Genomic DNA, 15,419 nt, shown 5'->3' with positions numbered 1-15,419 from the left:
AAAATAAGTCTAAAACAATTACATGAATATTTAACCCAATAATGAAAATGTAATATTTGAATCACCCTCAGGCTGTAGATTAGTTTGTTTCATCATTGAAACAGATCTGCAGAAATTTTACATCATTTGCACTGGATCCTGTGCAGTGAATGGGTGCCGTCGGAATGAGTCTAACCAGCTTTCTTTTTTTCTTTTTTTACCAGTAAATGGTGCTTGATCTGTGCATATTTCTCTTCTGATTCAAGTGAGACTGCTTTTTCACTGGAAAAAGTTATGTTTTGGATAGATGACTCATGTTAGCCAGAAGCAACAGTTTGAAGTCAGCAGTTACAACTCTTAATGATGGATTTGTTTAATACAAGCATGCAGCTTTCTGCTTTACAAGATCTTAATTGATGTATTCGTGCCGATTACTTTGGATTATTGTGATGCTTCTGTAATATGTGTTGTTTGCTCAGAATGGCAACAATTGCAGAAGTGTCCTTTGACAAATTGCATAAACCAGTGCTCCAAATGTGCCCATAGATTTAGTCAAAAATCTGTTTCATGCATAACAAGTGAGCACAAGTTAATGCAATGGAAAACAGCCATAGACAGTTGAGGAAACACCACCACAAGGCTAAGTTTAGCACGTATAACCTATGACTCTGACTCACACACTCCACTCTATCTCACACCACTCCTCCCCGCTGTTATTCTCTCATTTCACAGTCCTCATGTTTTAAATCTGAGCAAATCTTTAGGCAGGTTGATTTCTTTACCCTTCACTTTATGGAAATCCTGCTTATAGCTTTATAACCCTATTCAAATAAAGCAGTGTGCTCAGGGCATTACATGATGGATCTGATGAGAATATTAAATAGAAAGCTTGGACCTTCCTAAGGCTGGTGTCTTGATGGAATATTTCAGATCCTCCAGAATATTACAGCAAATCTTAGAGTCTTGTGTTGTCAAAGGTTTCTGCCAGCTGCTGTGAGGCAGATTCTCAGGTCTGCAGGTGTAGCAGAGCTCAGCGAAAGCCTTGAGATTGTAATGACATTGGAGAACATGAGGGCTGGATGGAGCAGTATAGGAAAACGCAAGACCAGGGAAGGACAGCACAAGTAGTCGGAGAATGTTATGGAGGGAATGACTGACATGGGGAAAAGTGAATTGTTAGCTGTACTGTGAATCTGATGTGCATGAAGCACAAACTAACAGAAATGAGTTTAATAACACGATAGTAATAACACCGGCATTATATTAACAGCATTTGATATGCAATGCACAATGAACAAAAAGTTCAAAGTATTTAATGTGTGGAACATTTGATCACATTTACTTTGTCATGTATATGAATACACATGCACTTTATGAGGATGCTGAAATACACTGAATATTAAAAACTTTTTGAAAGCCGGCATGTTCTGCGGTGTGCATCGAACAGTAGCCTATTTAAAAAAAATAATTTAGCATATTCTTTTATATTTAGTTTTACAGAATTATAATTGCTTATGTTATAAAAAATTATTAATTAAATTATAAAAACAAGCTAATAAATTAAACTAAGTGAAAGACAAACCATAGCTTTAAAAAAAAAAAAAAAATATGCTGCAACCATAATATAGTTTTTGTAACGCATTTCATTATTGTGGTGTATGTTGCACACTGTTCTGTGTCTATACAAGAATAAAGAATAAAGAGGTGTATGCTGGTTTATGGTGTGATTTTGGTTTGTGGGAGTGGACTACGTTGCATAATGTGGTTTAGAGGCCTCAGGGAGAAGAGAAACAGAGAAATTCATTGGCTGAAGACAAGCATCTGCCTCTCCCCTGAAAACACGGCAAAGCATTTAAAGTCTGCTCGCATCTGTTAAAACCTGTGAAACTGAGTCTGGACTAAACCAGCAGCAGCTTCTCAAACCAGATCTGTCTTCATCGCCTTCTGTGCATTTCTTTGACCAGGTAAGAAAACTGAATCCATTTACTTTTTGTCTCATACTTCATTGTACAGAATAAACTGTTATTATATCTCTGGGTTATCACTTTATATATGTTACTTTCTGGCGACTTTCTCTCTGGGATGCTTGAGGTAAGTTAGCGGATTTTTATTTCTTTGTTTGCATATAATAGACTATGACGTAAAGCGAAGAACAGGAAATAACAGTTTTCATTATAACAAATGTCATTTTACATATATAGACGTGGAATGTAGCTGCACGCAGACCGCTTTTTTTCTATATTACAAAATCTTTATATATATAGTTTACAAACATTTATATTATTTTTTGTGCTTTGCAGGCAATTGTGATCATGCGCACTTTTAAAGCCTAACAGGAAAAAAGCGTTAAAATGATCGGAGAAATCTGAAAATGATCTGAGAAAAAGAAAAAAAGGACGCCGAATGTGCATATGGGGTTTTATTGGTTCTTTTTCAATAGAAGATATAAAAAGTTCGTATTTAATAGATTTGTTTCTTTAAAATCCCGGTTAGAAGTTAGAAGTTCGTATGTGGGTGTGTCCATTCAGACACTGACGTGAAGCTCTTACAGGAATTACCACAGCTATCCAAAATTTTCATCAAAATATTTAGGCATATCAGGTTTATCTAATTTAATTCTAAATGGCTAAAAATGTGCTATTAGTTTATATTAACACTTTGAACTTTGAACTTTGAATTTGCCTAAAAGGCAAGTTAATTTTGACTTATTTGTTTAGAAAGAAAAGACAGGGAGATACATAGATAAATCTAGCTATGTGTGGAAAGTAGTTGTCTGGCTGATCAAAATTGGTTAATGTCCCTGTTATCATTTATAGTTTTAGGCTAAAGTAAATCGCACTCTCAGGTATTTCTTTCTAATACTATGAATCTGTAAATGGCAGATCTCATGTACATGCAAAGAGTGTTCTTTGCGTAAAACTTTTTCATGGTAAACTCAGAAGAATGGGCACACATGTCTGCCCACAGCTGTAGTCATACAGCATGACTCAATTGTTGACACCTTCTTCAACAGCCAAGCAGCCCTTTTTCTCCATATGACTTGAAAATGCAATTAAAACGCTCACTGATGCAGCTACAGTAAAAGAAACAGTCAGAATGAATGCATCTGATGCTTCCTGCATTAGGCAGCTATCAATGCTCATTTTTTACCATCCACACCTGCATCCACACATTTTCAATATAGGTCTTTGTTGTTTTTAATGTTTCTGCTATTGTAGTGTCTTTATAAGATCCGTTCTGAACCTGTTTTATCGCCCTCCCACCTTCAGACCACTAGGTGTTCGAATTGTATGGATTTTCATGTGACCCCAGTATTTTTGTATTTTCCAGGAATCATGGTTTTCCATAAGGAGTTCCAGAATGCAGGCAAGGAGCCTGGTCTGCAGATTTGGAGGATAGAGAAGATGGATCTGAAACCTGTTCCCAAACAACTGCTTGGAAACTTCTTCACTGGTGATGCCTATGTTGTCCTTTACACCACTCCTGCTCCATCCTACAATGTCCACATGTGGTTGGGTGAGTGGAAATAACCAAATTTACAATAAAGTGCCCTTTTTTACTTGTTGGATATGTAGGCTAATACAAAACACACCTTGACACTGTTTATATTGAGTATATGCATTATTCTGGGTCTGTTTATCTGCAGGCAATGAGTGCTCCCAGGATGAAGGTGGAGCTGCTGCCATCTTTACAATGCAGCTGGATGATCATCTGGGTGGAGCACCAGTCCAGTACCGTGAGGTTCAGAACAATGAGTCCGTTACCTTCCTTGGCTACTTTAAAACTGGGATTAAGTACAAGGTAATTACGCCTACAGAGAGCTGAATAAATGTATTATTTATTTCTAAATCTGACAAACCCATTGTCATATTTGGTAACATGCTTTATTTTACATTTAGTGATCCATATAACTCCACCCTTTTAAATATTGGAGATGTATTATTGTGTTTTGTGTCGAAAATATGCTGTCAGAAGAATAAGATTTAATTTGCGCTAGCATCACTACACATTACATTTCAGTCATTTCTTTAATTAAAGCCTCTTTGACTGAAGAGTAATTAAAGATTATGGGTAAAACATCAAAATTGGAATCTAAGAACCTGTAAAAGTTTAAGAATCTGTCATTGACATCCCATATTGATAGACCACAAATCTAAAAAATAAAATGTTGATTTGTCAACATCTATGTAGATGGTGTACAGCCCTGGTTGTAGGGAATGAGAGTTATTATTTCTCAAAGAATAAATTTGAAAAATGTGAGTCATGGAAATAAACACATTCCAATCACTAGTGGAAAGTTCAGGAAAAATATTTCCTTTGCAAATCTATGGTATATTGTGGCAGGTTTAGTCTGTGATGACTTGAATAATTTAAAAACAAGAATAAATCCAGCAGAACATATCACAGTGTATTGCCGTTATGGATATTTATTTCTCAGTTCCCTTTCATGTATGTGCATTATCCTCGCAGTTTAAGTGCATTTTACTTTTTGGTATAATCTCATGTGCAATGATTTTTTGTGTATCATGAGAAAATCATATTTGTTTTTATTGTAACTCGAGAGCCATGAGACATTTTGGTGTATTTTGTTCTTTTCCCTATAAACAGCAAGGTGGTGTGGCCTCTGGATTCCAGCACGTGGTGACTAATGACATGAATGTGAAGCGTCTGCTTCACATTAAGGGACGACGTGCCATCCGTGCCACAGAGGTGAATATGTCTTGGGCCAGCTTCAATCGCGGCGACTGCTTCATCATTGATCTCGGCAAGGTCAGAAACACATGGGGTGAAGGAATGAATGAAACTGCAGTCCCTTTGAGAAATCCGAAATTCACAACCTCACAAATCATATTGTGATTTTTCTTAGGACATCTACCAATGGTGTGGGAGTGACTGCAACCGATTTGAGCGGTTGAAAGCCTCTGAGGTGGCTATTGGCATTCGTGATAATGAGAGAAATGGGCGTGCTAGTCTGCACATGGTTGAGGATGGTGCTGAGCCAGAGGCTGTCATTGCTGTAAGTCTCCTGCTGTAAATTTCCTTATACGAAACAAATAAAACTACATTATGGTGCAAGTTTAAACATGGTAAAATATGGACACATTTTTCTAAATTTACATTTTTGCATTTGGCAAACCCTTTTATACAAAGCTTGCATAGCATTCAAGTTACACTTTTTATCAGTTCATGAATTCCCTGGGAATTGATCTCATGACCCTGGTGTGATAAGTGGAATGTTATACTGTTCGATCTACAGAAATGTAGCTCAAAGCAGGTTCCTGATCTTATTGTAAACAATTTATCCATGCATGCTTTTTTTTCGACCTTTTATTTTTTATTATAAATGTCATAAATCAACAACCAATTTTTTTTTTCTTTTTATGGATGATCTAAGTTCAGTCCTTTGCTTCATTACTTCAACAACATCTGTAGCTACCAATGGGTTTAGTATTAGCTTCTGCTGTTAGATGCTGTAACCATCATCTTATTCCAAAAAGCAGAAGTGAGCTGAAATGAATGGGAACGCTAACGGATTGCTTTCTCCAGATATTGTAGATCATCTTTGTAGCTACAGAAATATAATCCAGTAATTCGAGCAAGAAATCAACAAACATAGAATCAGACATACTATAAATTCTGACAAAATGAATCAGTAAACATTCACATGGTAGATACATTAATCCCAAGCAATTTAGAGTGTATTCAAAACCATGTATTATCTGGGAACTGAACACCTGGCCTTAGCGTTGCTAGCACAATGCTAGTGTATAAGATTTAGAAACACTTAAATTAAGATGGTATCTGTTTGTCACAGTAAATAGTAAATATTTAATACATTTATAGTTGCAATTAGCAAAGAAAGAATCCCAGTCCACCTGGTTTTGGTTTGAATTCTTGGTTGAGGTTCTGCATAATATGATTTTTTTGTGTCCTGGGTTGACCGCTGCCATGGAGAAAACTGACGGAAACTCTTATTGTGTTTGTTTATTTTTAGGCTCTTGGGTGCAAGCCCAACATCCCAGCAGGAAGTCCTGACAATGAGACGACTGACAGAGCCAATCAGAAAAAGGGCACACTCTACGTGGTACATTTATGTGTTACGCACACACTACGAGCACTATATTACCCCTAATTCTTATGTTAATGTATGCATTCATTTGTTTTGTATGGGTTAGGTGTCTGATGCTACAGGCTCTATGAAGACATCTCTGGTGGCCCAAAGCAGCCCTTTTAAACAGGAAATGCTCACTCCCACCGAATGCTACATCCTGGACAATGGAGTGGACAGCAAGATCTTTCTTTGGAAAGGTATGGTCAAATTTTATTTTGGTGTACTTACATTACACATATTGATAATTATATCCGTTTTAACAACTCAGGACCAAATGCAAACACTGAAGAACGTAAGGCAGCCATGAAGGTAGCTGAGCAGTTTATCAAAGACAAGAACTACCCCAGAAACACACAGGTATCGGACTTAGATCCAGCATGTTAATGAAAGTAAGTCAAGTGAAAGCCAAATTCTAACCAGTCTATCTAACTTTTTGTGAGCAGATCCAGGTTATGCCAGCCGGAGGCGAGACCACACTGTTCAAGCAGTTCTTCAGTAACTGGAAGGATAAGGATCAAAGCACAGGTCCAGGCCAGGCCTACAGCATTGGCCGCATTGCCAAAGTTTCACAGGTTCCCTTTGATGCATCCAGTCTGCACTCCAACAAAACTATGGCTGCCCAGCATGGCATGGTGGATGACGGCTCTGGCAAGGTCCAGGTAAATATTTAGCTAATAGCACCAATCATCATAGAGACATTCAGTCTGGAGTCCTAAAACCAACAAGAGAATTAGTGTATTCAAGGCATGGGTTGCCTCAGGAACTGGTGATGGGTTTTTAGAATAGCTTTTTTGTGACACTATACACAAATTCTGCAAATCTTGCATGCAAAAAGTTCCACTGTCCTTTGTCAGTGGTGAAGCAATGCATAAAGCACAACTCACATAGAAGTCACTTTCAAACTGATCAGCTTTCTGTTGGTCAACAGCAAATTCTTTTGACCAACTTGAAGCTGTAATGGAATCTGTGTATGGAAATCATTAACGGAACCATGGGAAATGCAAACTATAACTTTGGTTAACATTACTTAAAGCTTTCAAGTTGTTTGTTCTGTTCTGATAATCAGATTTTTGCTATTTGCTAACTGCTAGGTGAAGTTGCTACATAAAGATGCATCGGACAGCTGTTCTAGTCCTTGTGTAGCAAGTTTTTAGCCTAAGTTGCTAATGCTAACACATCATTTATTTTATGGTAAAAAGTAACTCATAAATGAAGCTTTATTCTAAAGACTCATTCAAACTCATGACTCTGACCTCGACAGATATGGCGTGTAGAGGGTGGCGATAAAGTTCCTGTAGACGCTTCCAGCTATGGGCAGTTCTATGGAGGAGACTGTTACCTGATCCTCTACACCTATCGCCAGGGAAGCAGAGAGCAACATATTATCTACACCTGGTATGTGCTCATTAACCACCCGATTAGCCAATATTTAACCAATCAAGTCAATATTTAATGCCCTTCTTATATTTATTGATTTTTATTTCAGGCAAGGACTTAAGTGTACACAAGATGAGCTGGCTGCCTCAGCTTTTCTAACAGTCAAGCTGGATGATTCCATGGGAGGTTCGCCTGTCCAGGTATTACTAAACACAAGCCTATTTCTGGTCTGGTCAAATTCTATTCCATGCTTAAATGAAATTCAACTAATTGTGTAATTGTTGATTCATTGTAATTTTTTTATTTACACTGTCTCTAAGCCATGTTGATTATAATGAGGTTTTCTAGTTTGGTAATAAAGGGACTGGAGCTAGCAAATTAAAAAATAATTCCACAATAGTCTGATGCTTTTCACTTTGGTTTTAAAACATATTTGTTTCTAGTACAGTACACATTATATAGTACACAAAATATCAGTACCATAATGTACCATATTGGTTATCAATTGATATTAGACAGTCTTTATTGATATTGATACCTATTAGATATGTACACTTCCCTTTAATAGTTTGTGGAATTAAAGATATTTTAATGATTTTTAAAGAAGTATATTATGCTCACCAAGGCTACATTTATTTGATCAAAATATAATAAAAACTAAGATATACATTATCACAATTTAAAATAGTTGTTTTTCATTTAATGTCATTTATTCCGGAGAAATTTCAGCTTTCTAACATGCTGATGCGCATACTTTTTTTCTTTTTTTTTTTCTTTGATGAACAGAAAGTTGAAAAGAATGGCATTCATTTGAATTTAAAATCTTTTGTAAAAATAAAATATCTTTTATAAAATTCTTTACAGCCACTTTTGGCTCAATTTAATGCATCCTTGCTAAATATTTTTCTTAAAAAAACTCACAGACCTCAAACTATAAACAGTAGTCTATATTGCCAAAAAATTTAGTATTGTATGATGATTTTGCCATCATCTTACACTTAAAGTAATATAATTTTTTACATAAAACTAATAATATAATCTACAATCAATTCGTGCTTTTCTTTTTATGTACTCCTGTTGTCATGTCTTGTTGTCATGAGAAGAGATGCAGAGAAGAGCTCAGGTTGTAGAAAATAAAAAGCTCAACAGGATTTAGAATTCACTATTATGTCGCTCTGCAGGTACGTGTCACTCAAGGCCAGGAACCGGCCCATTTGATGAGCCTGTTCAAGGGGAAACCCATGATCATCCACATGGGTGGGACTTCACGTAAAGGTGGTCAAAGTCAGACTGGCAATACACGCCTTTTCCATATCCGCCAGAGCTCCACCCGTGCAACACGCGCTGTGGAGGTCAGTGAGGACGGCACGCACATACATGGACACAAAGAGCAATGGCCATCTGGCAATAACCTTCCTCTCTGACTCTCTCTCTTTCCTCACCCAGGTGGAACCCACTGCATCCAAACTGAATACTAACGATGTGTTTGTGCTGAAGTGTCCTGGTGGCCTGTTTCTGTGGAAAGGAGTGGCCGCTTCAGAGGAAGAAATGGCTGCTGCTAAATACGTCTGCAGCTTCCTTGGAGGCAGTGCCACAGAAATTTCAGAGGGCAGAGAGCCGGGTGGGTGTCTGCCTTTTTGTAAATGTATAGATTAAAAATGCATTCCTAAGCTAATCACGTTTCCTGTTCTTTTGAACTGATTGGTGCTTATCTGTATCCTTCCTTTGCTCAGCTGGGTTTTGGTCAGCTTTGGGTGGAAAGAAGGACTATCAAACCTCTAAAAGTCTGCAGAAGACTGTTAAACCTCCACGTCTCTTTGGCTGCTCCAACAAGACTGGACGTCTAATTGTGAGTTCATGTAAATGGAATTTGCTACTTTCTTTGTTAAATGAATGCATACAATTTACTGTACCTCTCCTATTTGGTTTCAGGCTGACGAAGTGCCTGGAGATTTCACTCAGTCTGATTTGGCCACTGATGATGTCATGCTGCTGGACACCTGGGACCAGGTTAGCATTTGAAGTATTGATAATGACTTAAAGTCAGCATGAAATCATGTTTGCAACACATTTAACTTCTGTAATCGGATGAACTTCTGAGAGAAACAGAATTTTCAAGCAGAAAATGCAGAATGAGAATAGATTTGATCCATAATTATTTGAATGGTCCTTGAAAACTGGGTGATATATATCAGAATGGAGCACAGAATAAAGTTCAGTTATAAACCTTAGACAAGGTAGAATCTGTATTAATTATTTTTTATATGAGACTGTGAGGGATAGAAGTACTGTATATTCAATGGATTGTATTTATGTTTAACAAAATACCAATTGTTGATGTGCTGTAAAAAAGCTGTCAATAGAAAACTGATAAATCAGTTTTGAAAGTCGTGAAAATTATGTTATCTGTGTCCATTCATTACAGCCTTATTATCATTCCTGTCCAAAATTAAATACATAAATATAACCTGACTTGGGTCTAAAGTTAATCTTTAAATGTTTCATTCAATTTCTTCTTCCTTTAGGTCTTTGTTTGGATTGGTAATGATGCCAACGAGGTGGAGAGGAATGGAGCTGATAAAATAGGTAAGTTAAGATGCTGAAGCACTAATGTTAACACTTACATTAATAAAGTTAAGGGAGAATTATGATGGAGAATTAAATGTTATTTAACATTGTCATTGAATGTAATTCCTGATTATTAATGTTAGTGTTTCTTTACCGTTAGCCAAAGATTATGTGGATTCTGACCCCTCTGGTCGCCGTGGCACCCCGCTCATCACTGTAAAGCAAGGCTTTGAGCCCCCAACTTTCACTGGCTGGTTCCAGGCTTGGGACGCAAAGATGTGGGACACAGACCCACTGGATCGCATCCGTGGTCGTTTCTAAAAGCACGCGCATTCAGACACGCAAACCTTTATATACTTTGCATAGCTTCCAGAATACTCACCTATTGTGTTTCATGCATTGATGGTCTGTAAAGGATGCAGATGGGAACACAGTATGCAATAATGCTGCATGTTAAGCCACTATGTACTGTATTTTGCGACTATTAATGACTTTTTTGCCTTGTTGATTCCTATGCATTGACTTGCCATTTTATACAATTAAACTCTTTTATATGCTTCTGTATTCCAGTGATGTTTTCGACTGCATGGTCATTATGAATTTTTAAAATGAAAATTACAAGAAATGGAAATGGAAAATGTTTTGTTTTTTTTGAGCAAGTCAATAACATTTGTCTGTATTTGACAACTTGGTGCCATTTGGATTGTTAAAAATTGTACACATGCATGGTTAATTCCTCGCAAATTTGCAGATTAAAACATCTGAGAGAATATATTGTAGTTGCTGAAAAAGATTTTAATGTATCTCTACCATTATTCTGAATCCCAGTATATAATAAATCACCTTTTCAAAATAGTGCTGAGTTGTGTGTTTGCTGATGTGGGACTGACTGACTCCAAACTTCTGAAAAACAATATGCATATTATGTTGTGTTCTATCAGATATTTCTTTTAGACCACACTGGTGTAAAGAGCAATAGTAATGTTGCGTGTTTTCCACCATATGTTTAGACCATAGTGACACATGGGTCATTCTGCTGAGTGTTTATGCTATGGATTAGCAGGTGTTTTAGCTCACCTCTCAAGCTCTTACTCATTCTGTCTCTTTATCTTCTTTCCAGTTCTCCCTAGCCTTCATTTACGTCTTGTCCTCTCATCCCAGCGTGTCATCAGAGACAGCAGCCATGAATCAGAAGGCTGTACTGATCACTGGTTGTTCTTCTGGTATTGGATTGGCACTTGCTGTTCGTCTTGCCAAAGATGAGAAAAAGAGGTTTATGGGTAAGGATATCTATAGTCGTATAATAGTTAAAATAGAACAGTTAAATAATAGTTTATTAATTTTTGGTAATGTTAATGAAAATACAGTTATTCATTGTTAGTTCATGCTGATTCACAGTGCATTAACTAATGTTAACCAGCTTTTGATTTGAATAATTCATTAGTAAATGTTGAAATTAACATTAACTAAGAGTAATAAATGCTGTAGAAGGATTCTTCTTGCTAGTTCATGTTAACTGAAGTAGTCAACTAACATCAACTAATGGAACCTTGTTCTATCTAAAGTGTTATCGACAGATTGTCCCACCATTAGTGCTGTCAACAAAGGCATGTCCCAAAACAATTCTTTCTAAAAGGACAAATGTGAATGTGCACATTATTGACAGAAAGGAATGTGTAATATTCAAAGAGTTACTGTAACCTGTATGTAGTAAAAATGTATGTTGTTTTTCCGTAAACAACTTTTTAAACTTTCTGCTATATAAATTGACTTTGCATGTAGATTTACTACAAAGTAAGCTTCTGAGAAGCACTAATCCATTAGTCATTAAATAACGACTTCGATCACAATCTGTTACTTGGAAATGTAATCAGATTAGTAAAAAGAGATAAATATATATAGTCTAGTTAAAAAAAAAAAAAAAAACCTTAGTCTATATATTAGCTTTATCAGTAATTATACGAGTAGCTTTAATAGTAATTAAATTATTATTCTCCATCTGTTAGCTGAAACCTTAGCAGACTAGTTCAAATGAAAGTTAAGCTAAATATTTTGGCTTTGGCAGTGTATGCGACTATGATGAATCTGGCTAAACGTGGAGCTCTGGAGAAGGCAGCCGGTCATACTTTAGGCAGCACACTGGAGATCAAGCAGCTCGACGTCTGTGATGAGAAATCTATCAAAGCCTGTCTGGACAGCCTGCCCATGCGCAGAGTTGACATTCTCAGTAAGGGTTTCCTGTCTACTACTTACATCAAAACACAAATGCTATGCTTTAATTTTGTGGCCATAATATCTCATTTTACTCGCACACCGTGTGCACCGCTCCTTAACATAAGGCGGTGACAGACATAATTGTAACACGCAGGGATTTCTTTTTTACACTGCCCTTAACCCCGGATTATCTTAAATCTAAACCTCGCTTTTAACCCTGGAACCCTTTTAAATCTGTAAAATTCAAGAAGACTTCATGATTTGTTTCATTTGTCTTCTGTGAATCAGCATCGTTGATATTACCCTTGCATTATCTGTGTTACAGTTATGCATTTATGCAGAAATGCCGAAATGGGAATGATTGGCCCCATTGAGTGTCAGACCATTGATGAGATGAAATCTGTCCTGGACACCAACTTCTTTGGGCTTGTGCGACTGTTGAAGGAGATTCTGCCTGATATGAAGCAGAGAAAAAGTGGCCACATAGTGGTTATCAGCAATGTAATGGGGATTCAGGGTGAGTTGTTAAAAATAACCCAACCAGCTTTTATTAATGACTGGTTTTTCTTAAGCCGATATTTGCATTTAAGCTCTTTATGCCAGGGGGTGAGAGGTCCAACTTAGATACTTAAAGGATTAACAACAATGACTAAAGGAGCTCTGAGAGGATTCAGCCTGGGTAATCACTGTTGTGTTCACGTACACAGGTATTTTGTTTAATGACATTTATGCTGCTTCCAAGTTTGCTGTTGAAGGGTTCTGTGAGAGTCTGGCAGTTCAAGCTCTGAGATTCAATCTGAAGTAAGCGGTCACACTCATATATATGGTCCCAAAAACCCCACTACCTCATTAAAATGTATTCACTTAAACATGAATCTATGAACCACATTGCTTCATCACATCCTATGGTAGCTTTGTATGACTAGAATTACTCAAATGTACAAGTTTATAAGAGCTCAGTTTTCTTCTTCATGATAATAGATCGCAGCAATAATTTCAAGATTTTCGATGTGTTTTGAAAGCTTTGATCCCCACGTTTAAGTTGTAATTGTATGTATATTGTATTTGCATCTGTGCAGTATCAGCCTCATTGAACCAGGACCCGTCATCACAGAGTTTGAGCGTAAGGTGTACGAGGAAGGCGTGAAGATAGACCTCTCCAAAGCTGATAAAGTGACAGCAGATATGTTTACCAACATCTACTTGAAAAACTACAACCAGATATTCCAGAGTCTTGGACAAACTCCAGAGGATGTCGCAGAGGTGCTTTTTCACATAGCATTTCATTACATTCAATCATCTATCTTTCCAATGCTCTGATGTTTGGTCTCGTCTCTGATTTACTAACAGTCCATATGTTGTTTCTTTTATAACCAGCACACATTCAAAATGATTACAATGACCAACCCGCCATTTCGCCATCAGATTAACCATCTGTGCACACACATGACCAACCTAAAATATGCAGATCCCAGTGGTGACCTTCCCATTGAAACCTTCTACAAAATGGTGTTTGAACATGACAAGGTGTTCAAAACAAGTCTCAATTTCCTCAAGCTCCTGCGCTGGAGAAGCCGTAACACCTTGTCTTTGGATAAAGACAAGAATGCTTCCTAAAGAATATACTGCTGGAGACCTGGGGGTATTCCAGAAAACGATTTAACAATTTTGTTAAGCAGTTTGACGGTTCCAAAAAACTGAGGAAATTGCATGGTATTATGCAGTATACAGCAAATTACTCTCTAAACATAAATCGTTCTGGAACAGGATATGTTCCAGGGTTGGTTTACTTCAGAAAAATGCCTCTCAGCCTCATAGATATTCAGTGAATTCTTGCCTTTTTGTTGAGGCGCCATTGGGCGTGACAGCAAAGATAAGGCCTGATATTATCATTTTAAGGCATTATAATACTAAATATTTCTATATTATATAATTTATTAATTAAAAAAATACAACTAACGTACACATGAGATAACATCACACCAATATGGAAGTAAAATTGCTATCCCTAAAAAATCTATATACATACTGTATATGGCAGGAAATGTCTAGATTTGCTCCTTGATGCAAGATAAATGGGTAAGGTTCATTTTATTACTTTATAAGTGTTTGTATGTATACCAAACTAGATCAAGCACTTGGCAGCATCTAATAGCACTTTAAGAAATTGATAATGCACTTAATGCACTTTGAGTAGCACTTTACTGTGTATGTGTATATGTGTGTGTCCGTCATGTATGAGTATGCCATATTAGATGCCCTGTTTGCTAACTGCGGCATTTCTTATATGTTGTTGTTGCATGTAGTGTCTTTTAAATTAAGTCGAATCATGTTTAAATTAAATGATTAGCTGTGTTACTAGGTATTGTTGAAGACTTCACAGGGGACTAAAAATGTAAAATAGCCTGGGGGCTAACTATGGCATATGTACAGTACATTACTGAAAGCTATGTTCATTCATATGCACTGTCCCTTTTAAATAAATGAATAAATAAATAGCCATAATATCTTTGCATAATATCTTTATTTAGCATCAGTTCTGCATCCCTCAAGTAGAGTAGCCTACCAAGAAAGGAAGAAAGAAAAATAATGTTATAGCAATATGTGCTTCTTCTTAGCATTTGTTTTCATGGAGTTTGTTTCAAGGATTCAACACTCTGCTGAAAATATATTTGTGTTGATAAAGGTTGAATTTTCACAAAAACACCAGGCATCATACACTTATTAACTTGTAAATGGTTACTGAGAAAACCTGAGCATCATACACTAAGTAACTGAGCATTTTCAAAGTGTGTCTCATTACAAGAACATACTACATACAAAAAATAATAAATAATAAATAATAATAATAAATAAAACAACTGAGACTGTGCTCAATCTGGCCATCATATGGTATTTTTTGTTTTTTTTGTTTTTTTGGTTCTTGTTTTTTTTTAAATCTGTCAACATTGACTGCCGATAACCTGCAGGCTGGCTCTGACTTTCAGCATCTAGCATCAGTGTGTCCAGACTGAAAAAGTCATGTTGTGTATTCCAGCCTTAACTCTAGACCCAATTAATCGCACACATTCTACAAGTTATAAAAAAGTGAAAGTCATGACATTTTCCAAGTATGGTTACCCATAATCAGAATTGGTGATCTGCATTTAACACATCCAAGTGCACACAC

General features: G+C 36.7%; 2 protein-coding genes across 3 annotated transcripts; both read left to right on the top strand.

Annotated features, from left to right (window-relative positions):
* Positions 1-1,787: 1,787 nt before the first annotated feature.
* Positions 1,788-10,891, top strand: LOC113098402 (gelsolin). Of its 2 annotated transcripts, XM_026263458.1 has the most exons (17): positions 1,788-1,943; positions 3,310-3,495; positions 3,626-3,780; positions 4,588-4,749; positions 4,847-4,996; positions 5,975-6,064; positions 6,156-6,288; positions 6,360-6,448; positions 6,535-6,750; positions 7,353-7,486; positions 7,578-7,668; positions 8,650-8,820; positions 8,915-9,089; positions 9,202-9,317; positions 9,401-9,478; positions 9,994-10,054; positions 10,197-10,363. In XM_026263458.1, the coding sequence occupies exons 2-17, from the start codon at positions 3,315-3,317 to the stop codon at positions 10,355-10,357; spliced, it is 2,163 nt and encodes a 720-aa protein (XP_026119243.1). In that variant the 5' UTR covers positions 1,788-1,943; positions 3,310-3,314; the 3' UTR covers positions 10,358-10,363. The 2 variants fall into 2 exon arrangements, with proteins under 2 accessions (XP_026119243.1, XP_026119252.1); XM_026263467.1 differs by lacking the exon at positions 1,788-1,943 and having other exon boundaries at positions 3,315-3,495; positions 10,197-10,891.
* Positions 10,892-11,191: 300 nt separating this feature from the next.
* Positions 11,192-14,123, top strand: LOC113088634 (retinol dehydrogenase 8-like). Its single transcript, XM_026255790.1, has 6 exons — positions 11,192-11,316; positions 12,102-12,263; positions 12,576-12,767; positions 12,958-13,051; positions 13,330-13,513; positions 13,628-14,123. The coding sequence occupies exons 1-6, from the start codon at positions 11,220-11,222 to the stop codon at positions 13,865-13,867; spliced, it is 969 nt and encodes a 322-aa protein (XP_026111575.1). The 5' UTR covers positions 11,192-11,219; the 3' UTR covers positions 13,868-14,123.
* Positions 14,124-15,419: the final 1,296 nt, after the last annotated feature.

Source organism: Carassius auratus, chromosome 6 (assembly GCF_003368295.1).
Source record: "Carassius auratus strain Wakin chromosome 6, ASM336829v1, whole genome shotgun sequence".
NCBI lineage: Eukaryota > Metazoa > Chordata > Actinopteri > Cypriniformes > Cyprinidae > Carassius > Carassius auratus.
This window is presented reverse-complemented; position numbering and strand designations above follow the sequence as displayed.

Excerpts from the sequence above, each read along its gene's own strand:
- LOC113098402 (XM_026263467.1), top strand. The coding sequence starts at position 3,315 with ATGGTTTTCCATAAGGAGTTCCAGAATGCAGGCAAGGAGCCTGGTCTG. Across the intron at positions 3,781-4,587 it reads AAACTGGGATTAAGTACAAG|CAAGGTGGTGTGGCCTCTGG; the intron begins GTAATTACGCCT and ends CCCTATAAACAG. Across the intron at positions 8,821-8,914 it reads GTGCAACACGCGCTGTGGAG|GTGGAACCCACTGCATCCAA; the intron begins GTCAGTGAGGAC and ends TTCCTCACCCAG.
- LOC113088634 (XM_026255790.1), top strand. The coding sequence starts at position 11,220 with ATGAATCAGAAGGCTGTACTGATCACTGGTTGTTCTTCTGGTATTGGA. Across the intron at positions 11,317-12,101 it reads TGAGAAAAAGAGGTTTATGG|TGTATGCGACTATGATGAAT; the intron begins GTAAGGATATCT and ends TGGCTTTGGCAG. Across the intron at positions 13,514-13,627 it reads CTCCAGAGGATGTCGCAGAG|CACACATTCAAAATGATTAC; the intron begins GTGCTTTTTCAC and ends TTTTATAACCAG.